Source organism: Homarus americanus, unplaced genomic scaffold (genome assembly GCF_018991925.1).
Source record: "Homarus americanus isolate GMGI-L3 unplaced genomic scaffold, GMGI_Hamer_2.0 scaffold33468, whole genome shotgun sequence".
Taxonomy (NCBI): Eukaryota; Metazoa; Arthropoda; class Malacostraca; order Decapoda; family Nephropidae; genus Homarus; species Homarus americanus.
The window spans coordinates 717142-736662 of NW_024714177.1; the positions used below are offsets into that span (position 1 = coordinate 717142).

At 35.4% G+C, this 19521-nt stretch overlaps 1 protein-coding gene across 4 annotated transcripts in view; it reads left to right on the forward strand.

The window, feature by feature from the left end:
• LOC121876318 (protein argonaute-2-like) overlaps positions 1 to 10843 on the forward strand; it is a 33322-nt gene extending 22479 nt beyond the window's left edge. For all 4 annotated transcript variants that reach the window (XM_042381392.1, XM_042381385.1, XM_042381400.1 and 1 more), the window contains 5 exons: positions 5114 to 5194; positions 5815 to 6047; positions 7916 to 8045; positions 9262 to 9461; positions 9878 to 10843. In XM_042381392.1, the coding sequence (XP_042237326.1) occupies positions 5114 to 5194; positions 5815 to 6047; positions 7916 to 8045; positions 9262 to 9461; positions 9878 to 9986 (753 nt within the window). In that variant the 3' untranslated portion in view covers positions 9987 to 10843. The remainder of the gene's footprint in view (positions 1 to 5113; positions 5195 to 5814; positions 6048 to 7915; positions 8046 to 9261; positions 9462 to 9877) is intronic.
• The last annotated feature ends 8678 nt before the right edge of the window (positions 10844 to 19521 follow it).

Sequence of the window (19521 nt, forward strand, 5' to 3'; positions counted from 1 at the left end):
AGCAAGAAATGTGCACCATGGATAAATAAGAGAACGCTACAAAAACACACAAAATTGCCCACCAAATATTAATACAGTAACAATGAAAATAGCACAATATTGTACACTCATCTGTGCTAATTTGGCATCCTCAAGGCTCTGTTTCTTTAATATTACCCATATAATACAAATTACCCAAAATTGTTGTATCGTACCAGGTAGAAACCTTAAATCCGTGCACTTTTTAATGTTGCTCAGGTAACATGTTGTAAATGCAGGAGGACTGAGGTTAGATACTGATAGAACACATGGACTGTATGTACCAGAGTGGGACTTGGGTCAAGTGTGCAGTTCACTCTGGCTTAAGTTGGAGCTAACACTGTTTATAATTGTGTGGTTTATAGTACTTATAAAAAACTTTTATGGTACAGTATATCTCCTCATAAGAAGTGGATGAAGCTAAGTAACTACCTAAAGCCAGTACATAGAATTTAAAAATCTAGAAAACATACTTTAATTTTTATATTATCTGTAACAGGTGTTCACTTCCAAGTACAGTAATCAAAAATCAGAAAATTATTTTAAATATTATTTCCTAACATTGCATACCATAATAAGGCTGCCATATATTTGTCTTAATTTTACAGTGTTAACCCCATATGTGGTGTGTTTCTGTGCTGAACAAAATCATTTGGCATTAGCCAAATGAAATAGTGAAATTGACGTCTAGCAGTTAAGGGTTTAAGTCCAAAAAGTTTTTGGGAGTTTATTTACCTTGGCAACTCTGTCTATGGGACACAGGGTTCTGAACACTTTGCCCTCGGGTTCCAGAAGCGGTAAACTTTAAGCAGTTAACAGAGGGGACAGTTTTATGCTGAATAGTAATAATAATGTTTGTCATTATCGTAAGGTTAAACTTTTTTTATAGTACTGTACAATTATTTTTGGGGAAACCAAAAAATTTATTAGATTGAATTAATTGTGAAATACATTCACTGTAACATGGGTATTTTTGTGACACTAAAGCTGTGGTTGTTAAGGGTGGCCAATTACCCTTTTTGGTGTCAGGCATAATTCATGTGTGCATGAATAGTGTTAAAAGAACAAAAAGGAAAATAATTGATTGGCAACTGCAGTTTCTTTGTGTTTTAGCGGTACAGTACAATAGATTGGGGCATACCTTCCTGACACCTCCCAGTACTGACAGCTTGTTTATAAACTCAAGCTAATTACTGTATCATCATCATCTTCATATTTCTCAATTCTGTATCATTACCTCCCATCAAAATTGCATCTGTTTCTTCCCATGCTGCTGCGCATTTACGTTTGCCGTCTACCAGACACACAGGTACCACTCGCGGCTGCCAGATGTGTGTTCACCATGGTATTTGTAGGGTAACTGAGTTGATGTGAAATATTTGGGGGTGAATATTATTTCTACTGGTAATATGTGGCATTATTATTGCTCATGGTGCTCCAAGATATTTTGAAATGGGGCGGGAAAAATCAACATGTATCGCACATGTCTGTAGGACTCTGATCCCAAGTGTACATTGTATGCCTCTGAGACTGAAAGGATAAATTCATAAAAGGATATAACATGGCTTTCCCCTTTAAGGAAATCTCACCTGTTTGAGAGTAATATGTAGGATGAATAAAGTGCAAAAAGAATAGTACTAAAATAAGAGTTGCAAAAGTGAAGGCAGTGTCTGACACATCTGACCAGGGTGTGCCAAGTTGCTCTGGATTTATTGAAAGAATTGAAAGTGATAGGCGGTAAAATCAAATTTTAATTGAAAGGTGAAAGATAGGAGGGAAAGGAAGATGGAGATGGAAAGATTGGGCGAAGAACACAGTTGAAGTGACGGGGATGGGCATCGAGGAAGCATTATTTATCTTTTGTATATTTTTTATAATTATTAAGAAGCAACAGCTCCATGTATGTGTGTTTATTATCTCAAGGAGAGAAAGTCTTTAGCACAGAATAAGCGGCTCCAAACACGCACTCATAAAACCAGACATGAACGCATATCGAGAAGAGATTATGATTGTACACAAATCAGTCACATATCAATTTCAGATTAGAATAACAAGTTGAGGGTTTCAAGTAGAGAACAAGGCATACTGTAGAAGGAAAAGTGACTTGAGAGATGGAGATGAATTATGAGTTGTGGATTTCAGTTTGGAACAAAGTAGAGAGTCAACAACAAGCTGAGCGTCTTGAATTAGGAATGAAGTGATAACAGGTAAAAGCAAGAGATTTGACTTTAAAATGGTGTTCATATTGTTTAGTACGTACTTTGTTATATTTGTATTAAAGTGTTAAGAGGTAAGGTAAACTGAAGTAATTGATGCGAGGGAAAGGTTTTAGAGGTTATTATGGAGGAGGCAAGAACATAATGGTAGTTTATGGTAAGGTAGACAAAGTATGTAATTTAAAAATTAATAGGAAAAATTGATGTTGAATAATTACTGTACATACCTGTAGTTTGAATACTTCTATAAGTGTCCGTGCTTTCAATAGGGGGTAGAATGATGTGATTGATATTGGATCCTAGTGAAAATGGCCGAAAAAGACTCTGCAAGCTGGGTGGGTTTTATAATTGACGCAGGAAAAACTTTAAACTAAATGCATGAAAGCTGAATGAGCATTGAAAATAAGTAGTTTATATATGAAGAAAATCTTACCGCTTAAGCTTTCAAATGCTGTATATGCAAATTTATTTTAGTTTTAGGATTTACGTCCATAATGTTGTATCAAGAAACATGGTTTATATTTTTGTAAGTAGGTGTTTACAGGTATATGTCAAATGGTTGAGTCTGTCACCCTGGAGAGGAAAGATTTAAAAAATACACAGCAGGAAGCTCCCCTAGAGCTTCATCAAGTCTCAGACTCAAACTCGGAGCACTGAAGCACTAAAATAAGAGAGTTGTTTGCTGAGAGGCAGCTGGTAATAGTTGTAGGAATTTGTATGCGAGGCTTTTTTAGTACTGTACTCAAGGTGTAATTTTATGTGAACACCATAGTGTGTATTAATACAAGAACATCAGACATTAGGAGTGGATAATCTATGGCTTCTTTGCCATTAAAGTCAGCTTGGGGGGTCGTGATGGTACATACAGAATATATATATTTTTTTCTTAAAAGGAAGGAGAGGGTTGAAGTATCCGATACTGTGTGTTTATTGTTAGGTCGTGATTGTTTTCAGAATTATACTCCGATAGCAGTACACTATACTGGTATAAATTTTCATTAAATTCACCTGTCCTAAAACCTTACATAGTTTAAGCATGCCTCGTTATCGAGTCTTTTTTTTTCTTTTTTTTTCCCCATAAAATCAAGTGTTGGAATAAAATGTCAAGTAAATGTTAAAAATTCTGTTTGAGGGGTTTGACAGAATTCCAGTTGTATACAGGAGATAAAGATGGGTTGACTTGTGTCTGTCTTCTGGATTTGCCACATGAAATACAAATGGTCCTTTATTTTTATAATTTTTCAATGATTGCAAAAGAATATTTGATATTTTTTACCAAACCCTATATTGGGATGTAAAATGAAACAATATTGTACAAACTAGGTTTGTTGTGTGATTCTTTAAGTGCTGTCACTTATATAAAGTATTGTGCGTTTAATGAAACATTCAAGAGGGGATAGACTCAAATCAACACAGCCTTTGTTTAAAAGAGGTGAGGTGTGGGTAAATGAATTTCCTGTAAATAAAATTTCATAGAACTAAATACAGTGAAACTCGGTTAATATGATGGTGTGTGTGCAGAGTAAAAACATTGCGTTAAGTGAGGTGGGACTTGAAGTAAGTTTGGCCTTGACTGTTTGTTGTTATTTATTCTTTTAAGAAAACAGTTGTGCTTTAAACAGCATCCTTGATATAACAAAGAATGAAGGAATGAAAGCATATGCAGAATTCTCACAGTGCTCGAAATTTTTTGTCAACAAAATTGTCTTCGAGCGAGATGAAAATACGTACAGTATAGAGCCTATTGAGACAGTTTGTCGACAATCGGGTGCCTAGGACCACACCTTACCTGCCTCACCACTGTGTTCTCCCAGATGTTGGTTAAGCCTTCTTACCTTGCCTGAAACACCACTTGATGCCATCGTGTGACATCAGACAACTGGGTTACCATTATGGTGTCTGACATACCATGCGTGAAATTGAATCTGAAACCCACCAAACTGTCAGGACACGAGGAAGATTTTAAACGAATTTTGATATAAGGGAGGCTGAAGCAAAGTTATATCTGACAAGGTATAAGGGAGGCTGAAGCAAAGTTATATCTGACAAGGTACAAGGGAGGCTGAAGCAAAGTTATATCTGACAAGGTATAAGGGAGGCTGAAGCAAAGTTATATCTGACAAGGTATAAGGGAGGCTGAAGCAAAGTTATATCTGACAAGGTATAAGGGAGGCTGAAGCAAAGTTATATCTGACAAGGTATAAGGGAGGCTGAAGCAAAGTTATATCTGACAAGGTATAAGGGAGGCTGAAGCAAAGTTATATCTGACAAGAGGTTCCCAAAAAATTGATATAAAGGGAATAGTGACACTACCATTAAGTGACTTTCACTGTGTATCTTCCTAAAATAAATCATAATGTGCATGGTTGTAGCCTGTTTATTGGCTGACTAATGGTTCTTGTATTACTTAGTTTAAGCACACCTCCATTACCCATAGATAAATCCAGTTGTTATAACAAGCGTTACATTTTATTTTTTCTTTCTTTTATAAGTCCTAGGAAGTGTTACATCGTAGATGATCTGCTGCTGCTGCTTTACAATATTATACTTGCTGTTTGAATTTAAGTACATAAAGAATTAGAGTTAAGTCCAGTCAAAGATTTCCTCAACTAACGGTATATTCTGAACAATTGCGAATACACTGTATTTGGTGGTGAAAGTGAAGATAGTGTACATGAGCCCCTGTGTTGTAAAGTCATGGCATTATTCCCTATTAATCTTCGTGCACACACTGCAGAAAAAACTAATTGATCTGAAATTATATATCCTAAGTATACAGGTACATAACTCCTGTAATGTTAATTTGAAAAAGTCGTTGATTATTGAGAAAAATTTAATTGCCAGTGAAATTCAATAAGCGTTGAATTTGCCATTGACAGAATGGATCAACAACACAAGGCCAAAGTGCCAGTGATGGCTCGCGACCCAGACAACTGACATTCGCGAGGACAGCACATGACGCAAGTATTTTTCCTTTTTTGAACCATTGGTAACAATTTAATGATTTTTAGCTACTTGTCAAAATTTCTCCTTATTTCTACATTACAGATAACATGGACCTTATTGGCAGTATAACCTAAAATGTCATGGAAAGACCATTTTATCCTGTTGGCAAATCCAGAAAACATGCACCAGTCAATATTTGATCCCCCTCCCCATTCTAATATTGTCAGTTGATTGTTTAGTATTATGTAGATGTCATACCGTTGAGTATCTTTAACTGTTTGTAGTTAATAATTATTTGTTACCACTTGAAAATAAATGCTGGAAGTAAAGTTATTCCTTGCCTTCAGTAGATAGTAAAGTTTTAATATGGTTGGTCAGCCTCACAGATCTTGCTTCAGTACAGTAATTGTTTCCTTGTCATGCATGGAAACAATATTAAAGTTATTACAAGATTAAAAGAATTGTTTCATATTTAAGTATGATTGTTGTGATGAAGTTAATTACAATAGATGTCAATTTAAAATAGTCACATTTTATTCTATTAAAAAGTAGCATAAAATTGTCCATGTATATTTGCTAGTTGCGAGTTTTTCTCCATAACGACACTTGTCAAACTGAACCCTCATGTTAACAGGAGGTGATTCAAGAGTTGTCTTCTATGGTGAAGGAGCTGCTCATACAGTTTTACAAGTCTACGCGATTTAAGCCTAATCGAATCATCCTGTATCGTGATGGTGTGAGTGAGGGGCAGTTCCAGACAGTCTTGCAGCATGAATTGACTGCCATGAGAGAGGCTTGTATCAAGCTGGAAGCAGACTACAAACCCGGTATCACTTACATTGCTGTGCAGAAACGACATCATACCAGGTTAGTATCTTGTTTATTCTTAAAGCAGTACTGTACTGTGTGCAAACCATAGTTACAATGTAAAACTCCATCAAAAGATTTATGGATTAAGGGACATACTGTATAATGAATGAATAAGGAAGTTTCTCTGTACCCATAAAAATATTTCTCTTTACCTTTCACTCACACAGAATGCTTTCCTAGACATGCTTTCAAGATAACAGTCTACTGAAGTCCAAGGGTAGTTTAGTAGCATATTCACTCCCGTAAAGATTATGTTTGGGAAGCAGGGGAGTCAGCTGTAGTTTCAACACACTAAACATTAACCCAGGGGTACCCAAGCATTTTCCAGTGCGACCCCGTCGAGTACTGTTGCCTATCCTGTGCGACCCCAAGTCATTACATACAGTTTGATGTTTAAATTAAGATCCTTAAAGTAAATACGGACATATTGATATACAGTACCTATTTAACTGTAAAAACAAGTAAGGAAAATGTATTACAAATTGAGAAGTCTAAGTCTGAAAGTAAACACTGGCAGAAACAGGCTACAACTGTCATGTTAAATATGTGACTTACGATCATTGAACGTTCTGTACGTGGGGATATAATTACATGGTTAAGCAGCACAACATACAATTCTCTTAGTTACATCTGCCATACTGTACGTATTTCGTATGTGACTTGTGTGCATCATTATATAATTAATTTTAATTAAAAGTTACATCAGTCATAATTCATATGTAACGTGTGTGCATTATCATTTAATAAATTTTCTGTTAACTGGGGATATAATTATGTCATTCAATAACAGAGCACACAATTCTCTAAGTTTAAGTTTGATATACGGTTACGGTGATAATTTTTTATAAACACCATTGACGAGAAAACTGCTTCACAGACTTCCAAATTATATCAGAGCCTTAATAGCTCTATTTTTAACTGCTGAATGTCAATTTGATAAATAACCCAAAACATTGATATTTCATCTTAGATAGCAAAAATCACCCTTGCCTTATTGTCAGCCTGTAATTTTGCTATTTCGAGGACAAAAGAGCCACACTGTTTTATAACTGTCTTGAACAGAAACTGAAGAAAATCCAAAGATTTGGTAAGCAACTCAAGGAATCTATCACTGAAATTTGTTGCCATTTTCTGTCTGTATCCATGGGAAGTACAGAGTGCATTGAGCTGAGAACAATTCAAAGGTAGGAGTGTGATTTTTCTGCTGCATAACGAGCCATCAGCGTTTACCTTCCCTGGACTGACCTGACTTGACGCAAGCAGAGTAACTGCATTATTCCCTTAACCATAATTTATGGTGCCGACTTAACGAGACAGCACCTGTCGGCTATGTCCTTCAGTCCTTGACACCTGGACTATGAGTTTCATGTGACCCCATAACTTCTATGCGACCCCTTATGATGCATCTTTCGACCCTGTGTTTGGGAACCACTGCATTAACCTATTCTTAGTAGCTTATTATTTTATCAATATAACTGATGAAGTATAACTCATTAAAATTTGTAAGTTGAAGGATTTGAAGATTTTATATAATGTAATATCACTTTTTAACTTTTATTGTCTGACAAATCAGTGTCATTGGCACATTTATCAACTCTAAATTTTCAGTAATGAGTTAGATTTGTTCCAGGGTAGTAAATTAAAAATAAAAGTCACCATATGCTTGCAGTAAGAGAGAACAGTGTATGGAAAGGGTGAAGAATGGTGTACCTTGTATTACTTTATGGGCATGAGAGGACCGGTCTTCTTCAACTTTCTGAACAAAATCAGCTGCTTGGAAAACACTTAGAATCTTTGTGAAATGACTATTTGTTTCAGTACCTTGTGTTGTGCATTCTTTATTTATTCATTCTTGTTGCCCCCAGATTGTTCTGCTCGGACAAGAAGGAGCAGAGTGGGAAAAGTGGCAACATTCCTGCAGGAACCACAGTTGATGTTGGCATCACACACCCAACGGAATTTGACTTTTATCTATGTTCACACCAAGGCATTCAGGTTGGTTCATACATCAGTAAGTTAGTGTTACTCCATCTAGAATTATAAACATATAGATTGATCATCTTAAACCCTGTACCATACTGTATTTTTAACCCCTTAGCTCAGAGGGGCCGATATAGTCACCGACTCGCCAAACACACCATCAGCAGGGGTGGTACTGTGTATACAATCCCCCCAATTACCTTAAGCTTTCTTTCCTTTTTACAGTATTTCTGGTTTTACTAACAATTAATTGTGCATTTAACACCAACATGCCCTATTAAGCTGAGGGTTTCAAACACCTTTACCAAATATATTTCATATTACCTAGTCTGTGTTAGTGTTTTATGTGACATGATTACTAATATTATACTGTTGATGTTTGGTAATTTGTTAAACCTACTGAACATGTTTGGTACAGTATTAACAAGCATTTTTATGTCAGGTTTTCTAGCGATTGATTTTGTCTTTAGTCCAACTATTGAATCCACATTTGGGAAGTCAGAGACAATAAGCATTTGTGAGCTGGTGTAGTGTGCTAACCACTTTTTCCCTGTTATGTTCTTAGCTGCAGCATAAGCCCCATTGCAGAATTTTAGGACTACACATCCAGGAGTGCAGTCGGCTTGTTTTGGTCTTAAGTTTTTCTGTTCCCCGTGCATGTGCCGTGCCCCCCCCCACACACACACACACACACACGTACGTACGTACGTACGTACATACATACATACATACATACATACATACACTTGTGTTTTCTCCATTCATATGCTGTACTGTACATACTTCCATCCTACCAGTGTTTGTTAGCTAGACTATATAAAAAAATACCCAGTTTAAAGCTAAAAAAATGGCTCTTATACATACAAGATACCAACTAAAATTGCCTATCCAGATTTTTGGCTCTTGGTTTGACTTTAGCGTTGTTTACAATTCTTCAAACTAACACTTTGTAACCACCGAGGGCATTTTGTGTTACATGAGCACAGTTCTATTTTTTTCCTATCAGACACTCCTCTTAAAGTTTCCATTCAGTGTTGATCATAATCCCTTTTGTGTATTTTACCACCAATGCTAACATTTAATTCCTTGTGGTCCCTTATGTTGTGTGGCTTTATATACAATGCCAGGTATCTCCTCTTGTTATTCCATCTCAGTATAGTATTATTCTTAGATCAAGTGTTTATATTCTCTCATTTAGTTTTTTATTTATATATTTTTTCTCCCATCACAGGGCACTAGTCGTCCCAGTCACTACCATGTACTATGGGATGATAATCATTTTGATAGTGATGAACTGCAGTGCCTGACCTACCAGCTGTGCCATACATATGTTCGGTGTACCCGGTCAGTCTCTATACCTGCTCCAGCTTATTATGCCCACTTGGTAGCCTTCAGGGCACGTTATCATCTCGTCGAGAAAGAGCATGACAGGTTTGTTTGTGTGCGACTAGCGATTTACTCATATTTTAGGCAATATTATATGCTTTGAAACATCTAATATTAATGTCTACAAATGTATGTATATTTAGTAATCTTTATATGTTTGTAAATTATGAAGTTGGGACAAGAGTTAAATATGTATACACTGAATTGAGAGGTATACTGTGCAAGAGTTACCAATTGTGTATTAGGATAAATCACCATACAACTTTTTTACTAATCAAGAAACAGGTTTTTCAGTGGAATAGTCTGTAAAATTATACTGCTACTTAGAAAAACTTCTATAAAAGACATAAGCAAGATACAATCAAATTAATTTATATGCACTGTAGTTTGTAAAATGACATGTGTAAGAATATCTTGTTTTATACTATATGTAATATGCTCTTCTTTTTGTCTGTGAACAGTGGAGAGGGGTCTCACCAGTCGGGTAATAGTGAGGACCGCACTCCGTCAGCAATGGCTCGAGCAGTGACAGTGCATGTGGACACCAACAGAGTCATGTACTTTGCTTAACTGCTCACTACACCTAGTCTGGCTCAAGGTTCACAACACCCATTTGCATGATGAAGTCTCCTGGCCTCATCTGCAGACCTACTCGTCGATGGATCCTCTTCATTGTGGTCAATTTTGTACTAATAATTTAATGGGTTTGTTTAATTTTGATCTTTCACAGTTGAAAAAATTTTCATGACTTAACAAAGTCTTGCAAAGTGGTTTTGTTAGAAATCTCATTTCTTTGACAATGAAAGTTTGTGTCTACTGTTTTTACTCTTTAAAAAGTAGTCATGCACAGTACTTGAATGACCACATTTATAATGAGCTGGTCTGATCCAGTAATGCTGAATTACTTTTTGTCCCCAGTTTAGGTATGGGTCAAAGTAAGTTGGCGGCATTCCTTCAAGATTTAGAAGATGGCGGAAGTTGTAGATAAGGTGTTGAACATTACAGTTTGTATCTGATAACTGGGACAGGTTTTAATCCTACTCTACAATTAGAGGTTACCATTTTCTTTTGTAAATTTTTTTTAAAGTTACACGTTGGATTTTTGTATTGTAGGAATCTTGTACCTGGAGGAAGCGGTGTAAAGGCTATTAGGATGTACCTGCTGATGTACCTCATGCCAACAATCATGATGGCTTACATAGTACATGTTAAGTCATTAAAGACTACTTCCCTGACAGCAGCATTAAGTCTGTATTTTCATTATTTTAATTGAAACTGAATGGAAATACAGCATGAATCCATATTTTGTATCAATGCACTTATCAGGTGCACCATCCCATTCAAGTAAGCTACACTATAAGTGACTCTTACACTTTGATCAGCAACAACAAAGCTTCCATATGTGTACTGTTGACACCTTTTTTTTTCCTTTTGAGAATTATGATGGTACACCTATCTTAGGCTTTGAAGTTACTGTACACTATGTATGATGTTGATGTGTGAATGAAACCAGGAAATCCAAAGCCACAGTGACATGGGTTTGTAATTGTTTAAGGTAAAAGACTCCTGCAGTCAGCAGTCATGTTTTTACTGCCATTTTTTATTTATGGAGGGCAAAGCAACCCTCACACACGTGTACCTTCATTTGGAGGTGGTGCTGTGACTCACCAGGTCATGGGGTTAATACTGTTTTAAAAGGAATGGTTTTGTAAATTTTGACAAGCTGTTTCTTCTCAGTGGCATTTTTTGGTATACACCTGTATGTCACTAAGAATCTTGATGTTGAAATTTGAGTTGGTTATACTCATGTATAACATTATTTACCCCCTTCCCCTTAATGGGATGCACCCCCCCTTCTTCACCATTTACATGTGTACTTCCTAGTCTCGGGCCAGAACTGCAAACATTTGCTTCACGTTTGGTGCAGTTTCAAAAGGAATGTTTTATTTGCAGTTTTCCAAAAACCCCATTAAGGGTATTTTGATATGATAATTCATAAACACTATTCTCCATCAAACTTCAAGTGATGTCCAGCAGTACTGGTCTGAAACCGTAACATGCATAAAAGCCACAGATATGTATTAGGCAAAGTTGCAATATGCACCAGTTTGTTTTCGAGACAGTACGTGACAATGCATGTTATGGTTCAAGCGACAGAACATTACAATTCACAAAGAGCAGCCTGGGCTTGGGTGCCATATAATTATAGCTCATGTGATGCCATGAGGCAAGGTGCAGCTACATTCTAGTACGACAGCAAACGGCAACTCTACTCCGCCAAGATCGTGTGCGGATCCCCAGTCTTCCTGAATGTAGTTACCAAACCCCAGGGTAGAAAGAATATCTTTTTCATATACAAATTACTTCAATATTGAAGATATTGGGTCCAGTAATGAGAGCATTTTAGAAGTTTTATATGCATTTTAGGTGAAATCTGCACAAATATGCAGTCAAAGTAAGAAGTTTAACATGGGAGTTCAAACTTAGTTAATCTGTCATTGTGAGGTGCATCGTGAAGGAGTGCTCACTTTGATGTATGGGATCATTCAAGATTGGTAGTTCTAAAGACAAACTTTTGTCCAATAAGTAGGTTGTTGTGATGCTGCATCTGATAGAAAAATGTGTATATTTTCTTTAGTTTTCTTTAGCTAACCATATTCCATCCACATTGGATGTTTCAGGATTAGCAGTTTTGTCACTAAAAAATTCTTCAGTTTAACTGATTTGCCATGGCTAAACTGAACCCATTGTAAATTCTTATAAAACTGCCAATCTTGTTTAGCAAGACTGAAAACCAGAATAGTCATACTAATGATAACGATCAGTAGAGCTGCGTCCACATAGGTCTGGTAGCAAGTCCTTACAGTGTTCATTCAAAATATTTCGTCCAGGTATTATGGGGGGTTACCGGGTTGTCTAATGGGCAATAACGTTTTCCTTTTGTTTGGAGTTGTTATGCTCATATAGTATATTCAATTTACTTTAATATGTTTTTTTTATTATAATAATTATTGCTTAGAACCGAGTTGTCTTCCAATTTATGCGGTAAAAACCTGCCTCCAGATAATTTGAATTTGAGTAAGTACAAGACCATTACTATTCTTGAGAATTAAAGGAAGAATAAACGGTTTTTGCCAGAATTGACTGAGTGGCATTAGTAAGCATCTCGTACAGTACGTCTGGCTTGTAAAGATGATGACCCGGTCCCTAATACCCTGATAGTTTTATAAAGGGCAGTTCAGCTTCTTCCAACCTCTATGCAACAGTAGTCATAGAGATTGTAGATTTTTTAAAGGTTTTTAATTAAGCCCATTTTTTCTCCAGTGCAGCAAATTCAGTCACACTTCAATATCAAATGGCCCCTTGCCAATTACTTCTCTCATGCTTAGTTGTTTTGTGAAAGTGATATCTGTGGGCTTGTGGATATTTATATAGTGTGTATTTCTCTCTGTGGGACAGTTAATCTTTGCTTTAGGTTTTGTGCTCCTCTTAGCTAGGGGAAGAGGATTTCTTTTTATAATTTAATTTATTTGTTAATCTGGGTGTGACCAAAGATTGAGGATGCAAATATGTTACTCTATCACTTAAAAACTGTTTTACAATTTGTTTTATTTTAATTGGATAAAGGCATTAACCAATTAGAATAGCATTTATCTAGCATTAAGGAGAATTCAAGGGTGAAACACAAAATGGCTGATCAACGTAGTTCATTAGACATCACAGACCAGAAACAAAACATGAATTTAATATTTCTCTCGGTGTTTCTGTAGATTGTATAACAAGGTTTACATCAAAGGACAATGGAGTACATACAGTATGCCATTTTTTTATTTTTAGCTTAGATATAAGTGAACAATGTTACAGATTTTTATTATATATTTTTCCTCTTTCATAATTTGGCATTGGCAAGTCTTTAGATGTGGTACTGTATGTATCACTTGAGTAGATGATAGTTTTCCTTGTGAAAGTCAAACACAATTGACAGAATCCCAATATTATTCCCTTACTTACAAAAGGGTTTACTGTATTGTTAATTCATGAGTGAGATCGCCCGATGTAGTTGCATTATAGACTGCTAATGCAATGCCATTTTTCTCTCGTCGCTTATTATTGTAGGAAGGCCCCACCATACCCCTCGTTTTCAATTGCACAGGCACCTGTGAATGCTCATTCATGCATGCATCAACAAAAGATTCACATGCATTCATTCATGAGTGTTCACACATGCAGTAATGTGCACAAACATGTACAGTTTATACATTCACCCAAACACAACAGTACATGCACATTCGCCTACACACAGAAATGTTTACACACACTTCCACACTCACCCATACATGCACACACACTTTCACTCACCCATAAACACACACACACTCACCGTTACACACTTGTTCACACACATACAATGGTACAGTACAGGTATAAGCAAATAGAGTACCTGGTCTTATAATGAAAAACCTCACTCTCATGTACAGTACATACATTGTACTCGTGTACACACACACACACACACACACACACACACACACACATTAAAACAGCCTTAAATGCTCAATCATGGTAAGATAAGTCTGTAATTAATTCCTCTCAAGCACAACAAAAATAATTTTGAGAATTGTATCTTGTTTACAGTGTCAGATCATGCATTATGGGGAATAATGTCGTGTTTATTGTGTTGTATTCAAGCAATAACTTAATGGCACCTCACACAAACAGACTGCTTAGTACAGTATCAACAAATCCAGATGTTCTTTGGTAATCTGGCAGTCTCTGATGACCTTGGCTGAGTTTTGGCTAACATATCATAACTTATAATTTTCCTTGGGGTAATATCATTTATTTGCTTTTTCACTTTCTAGTACAGTAGTTAATGATTTTGTGGGGGGGTTATTGTTCGTGTTTATTCATGCTTGTTTTAATGTTGAAAATTTTAAATGGACAAAATTTGGATCTTAATATAGTTGTTGTAATCCATGATTAAATGTTTTGGTGTAGTTGTATGCTTGACTGGCAAATTTTTCTTGGCACTAAAAGGGCACAACTTCCCAGGTAAGTTGTTGTTGCCCTAAAAATGTTTGTTATGTAATACACAAAGGCATATCAGTTATATACTCTTTTGGATTTATACCTAAGATAAAGTTATTTTTAGTCATGTGAATACATTTTATTGTAAAAATTTCAGATTATTGACAAATTGCTGCCATATTTATTATTTCATCCATTTAGATTTAAATTTACAATTTGTAAATGGGCCAGCAAAGACAAAAGTTCATTCTTAGGAGAGGATAAATGCCAAGCATGTGGAGGTGACTCTCACTTGTAGTTTCACTGTTTGGTTTAAGTGGATCAGATTGGGTCATTGTTTTATCACTGGAGTTCAATATCTATACCACCGTTGTGTGCTCATTAAGTTCACTTCCTTGTAATTTATCTCTGAATTTTGAAATTGACGGGGAAGTTTTTATGAACTTTATTTTTGTCAGAAGCTTTAGCAAAGAAGCCAGGTTAATCCTCACAACTAGAAATACGAATCAAAATATGTACTTTACCTCAGAACTGTAGCTAACGTGTAGGTTCTTTTTAGTAATTGCAAAGCGTTTATTTTTATCCTTTAACAGTTCGAGAGAATATCCTTTCATTCCTGCACAATTCTACTGCTGCCGGTAACATACTTCATGTTTTAAGGAATGTATAGTGAATGGTTAATGGTTTAAGGAATATATAGTGAATGGTTATGGTGTTTGGTGAGGGATGTTTTCTGGTGATTTTTACTTGGGGAATGGTCGTGTAAGGTCGTGGTGTATTGTTGACACTAGATGAAGTTTTAAACTCTGGGTTTTACTTAGTGCTGAGATATCTTTGCCATTTTGAAGGAGTTGAAGCTTTTTAGTAGTTGGTTACCTGTTACTAATTCTTCTTCCTTAACCTGTTGGGTGCAATGTGTTATTTGATTGGTGTTGATAAACAATCTTACTAGTATAATTTTTCTCTTGGTTAAACAGTTTTAATTAAAATATTTTAGTAAAACTGTATATGGTCTTGAGTAGGTGGTGGTTCTGATAAAAAATGGATACACCTTCATATTTTTTTTATTTATTGGATATAACAAAAAGCACTTGTGATATTTGGGCTTTATAAAAAATCTAATTTGTTAAAATCCATTCCGAATCATTAAACTTGATATACCAGTGCTCGTACAAAAATATCTACCTGTAACAAAATACATTCATACTTAAAATGACCACAAGAACACTTAACATAATGTATACTTATAATTTTGTCCTACTATGGTAATATTTGAAGCAGGTGACGTGGTTCCACTCCCCTCCCTTCCACAAGTCACTATTAATTATAATAAATCCCTTCTAGCTTTTTTATTACATGTTTACTGTCTTAATCATTCATACTTCACCAATTATTCAACCTGATGATCACTATAAATTAACCTTTTTATTTGTTGCTAAGAACTGTTGCAAAATGAAGTTACATGTCGCACCACTCATCAAAAATGTGGCAAAATGAATGTGTTAAACTTATGAATTTCTTTTTTATGAATACCAAGAGTCACACCATTGCAAAAGTTTTCATATTTTGCAGTATGAATACAAAATTTTACAGGAGTGGTGCTCAGCTTGTATGCTGGCCCCTGTTGCTAGCAGCAAAGATAGAATTGTCTATAGATTGTCATTATTATCTTGCCTAATCATTGGCCAGCAAACATGATCACTGGGAGAGACCCTCAGCTGATGATAACCTCAAATACTTTATGAATGGAATGCCCAGAATGCTCTTGGCCAATTTCTTACATGTGACCATAACAAAGGATAGTAGAATTAGCTGTCTGGGTGAATGATCATGGTCTGAGGAGAAGTTATCCGGGCAGCCCATCGCACCCACTAGGTTAAAATTGAGATATTCGTCTTTAATTTTAATGTTTTTTATTTTAATTTTAATAATTTTTAATATCTTTTTGGTGGAGACGAACACCAATTGCGTGGACATAATTAGCTGCGTTTGACTTGAATGATTGATATTGGTTGGTTTTCAGATGATGGGTATACAGTATGTGTGGTGTTTTGTAGTTATGTGGAGGGGCACAGATGGAGGTGGGAACAATCAGCTTATTGACCACTTTCCACCTCCACCTAGTAGTGCCTTGACCCACATATTCTTACAGCTGGTGTGCCAGATGCTTGTTCCTTCTTCATGTGTTGAAAGATGTATAAGTAAGAGAACTTGGCTTTTATATTAGTTTATGAAAGTTGCCAGATTGTTTTGCTAGTTAATTTTTATTTGTAAATTCCATTTTGTTGATTTTAGTTGTGAGGCAGATGATAGGCTTATGTCAATTAGCTAATGTGGCCATATGAATAGCTTTACATTAATGAGTATTACTGGTAAAGTTACAGTGCTTGACCCTTTCTGATTCTATTATAACATTCCCACAGGACTGGTGAGACATGTATTGCATAATTTATTTATAAACTGCTCATACATTGTACTTTTCTTACGTGTGGTGATAAATGAGCAACTACGTAGGGACAGGCTGTGGTATCCATCAGTGACTTGTGATGGTGCTAGCATACCTTTACAATGCATGGTAATCTCATTTAGAAAAATCTCAGAGGAAGAATTCTTCATATATGCCAATAACGGCATCATAGCTTCGCTACTGTGTATGTGAATGGGTAAAACAAATTTTTTTTTTTTAGGAATTCAAACCTAAATTGTGTTTGAACCTGTGAAAAAAAAATGATTGTATGCACAGATTATCCTCGATTGTTGAAAATGGTGTCTTGTATAATCCCTTGGATCAAGCTTTTTGAGTTCTAACAGTTTTATGCTTTTGGATAATATTTTGAGGTAGTAACAACAAAGAATTTAAAATGAAGACTTTATTGTAATATTTCTTAAAATACTAAGGATTGGAACTATTGTAAATTTGAGTTACTAATTGGAATTACGTTAAGTATTATAAATTTCAGTAACCAGGGATTGAAATTTTTTTTCAGCATTTTTTTTTTCTGGAAAAATAAATGTAATTCCTGTAAATCTTTATAGATTTAAGTATTGTACTTCTTAAATCAGAATCTCTTTCATAATCAACAGTATCTGAGGTTGTACTCTTTTCTTGTTGAGAGTCTCACTTGGTCACAACTGTGGTATTATGTTCTGAGACCTACAGTATACAAACTAAGAAAAATTTTGATAACTGGCTTGAGTTAGGCACAAAACTGTAAAATTAATGCAGTTGCAACTGAAGCATTATCAGTCGCAGAACTTAAGTAATGCAGCACCATACAGTCTCTTAAGTCCATGGCTATAGATGTTCATGAACAACATGTCCTGTGCCCCCACACTCACATATCCTGCCACTATTGTACCATATCGCAGTCACATGATATCATTTAGAATAGTGGAACTACCAGCAACACAAAGCAATATGAGGTTTTGAGGCCATGGCCTAGTCATAACCTAAAATCACACTGAACATTTAACAGTCAACAAAGTAATATTTTTATGTATATTCCATTTCTAAAAATAGCTTTAATTTTTTCAGTTTGTAAGTTATTCAGTATTTAGTAACTGATACAAAGGCTATGGTTATATTATGTGCCAAAAAGCACGTGGTATCTCCACATCCACTGTTTGCTTAACGTAAGAACAACTTAATTTTGTATTTTAGGCTCTTTCTGCAATGCTGTGAATTTTTCTTATTTATGATATTGTGTATTTGTTTAAAGTAGTTACAATCTTCATGTCATATTCTAAAATCTTGTTGGATTTCAGTCTGGAGTAATAGTGTTACTAAAATTTTCAAATTGGTATTTGGTAATACTAATACTGTTACGTCTTTTACTTTGTACTAGAATGAAAATTTAGAGCTTCCCTTTACACCCAAACCTATTCACACTATAGCTGGTAATCCATTTTGTATAGAAGTGGTTAAGAGTTTCATTCTGGTGTTCCCAAATGCCATTTTCAACTAAATTAACCCAATAGTTTTGCACATGTGCTATGCTTTAAGAGCTATAGTGTATAATTTAGATTTTTTATATACACCTGTACTTTATACTTATATCAGCTGGATGGTAGGATTTGAAAAACGAGTACAATACTTTATTGAATTGCTAATTTATCTAAATTTGTATTAAAGCTCTTCATATGGGAAGGTGAATGTGCACCTGATGATTTACTCCTTAGATCTCACTGTGTATAAGGGGACTAAGTATCCCTACCTGAATATCTTCCTGCAGGCCATATCCCATTAAATGATACTCTTGAAATTTAACCATATCTTGATAAACAACATATATCATTCCAGATAATAAATATCTTTAAATATATATAATGTATATGTATTCTATATATTTCCAAAGTGTTGTAGCATTTTCTCCCCATATTAATTTTATTTGATTGATTACTTGGTAGCATATCATATGGACAAAGTTTCTATAGTCGTTTCTTACATATCATCTGGTTTATATATGAGGTTACAAAACTACCCCACAGCAGTCAAGAAATACTCCTTTTGACTTGAGCATTAAGGTTGGGCACAGGATATGATGGTTTTTGGAGAGGGATATAAATAAATAAAGTTGTTCATTATGTGTGTTTCTGTGCCCTAAAGCTAGGATTATTATGGTAGTTTTCCTCAAAAGAATGGGATGATTATGTAGTGTACTTAGAGTATTACATTTGGGAAACTATAAATCAGAGTCAACAGTTGTATACATGTTGGTGTAGTCATCCACTCAAGTACTCTGTTTGCCCCAACTATAGAAATCTGTACCAAGTGTCTCATAGATTGTGTACCATCGGAAAATTAATGTTCTCTTTCTTTTTTGATTGAGGGAATCTTAAGATCAACTAAGATGGCAGAGAAATTAACAATACACGAAAGAATGTCGGTGCGCACCAGTGATGTTGCTTGTTGGTGTATGTAGGTTTGTCAAGGGAATGGTGAGAACAAGAAGTCTTTACCCCCTCGGGCACATTATGGTACAGTAAATTGTGTTTTGAGTAAACTACATCCCTATGACACATTATTTACTTAAAAGAGTAACTGAAGTGAAAACATGTCATTATGAAGAACAAGACA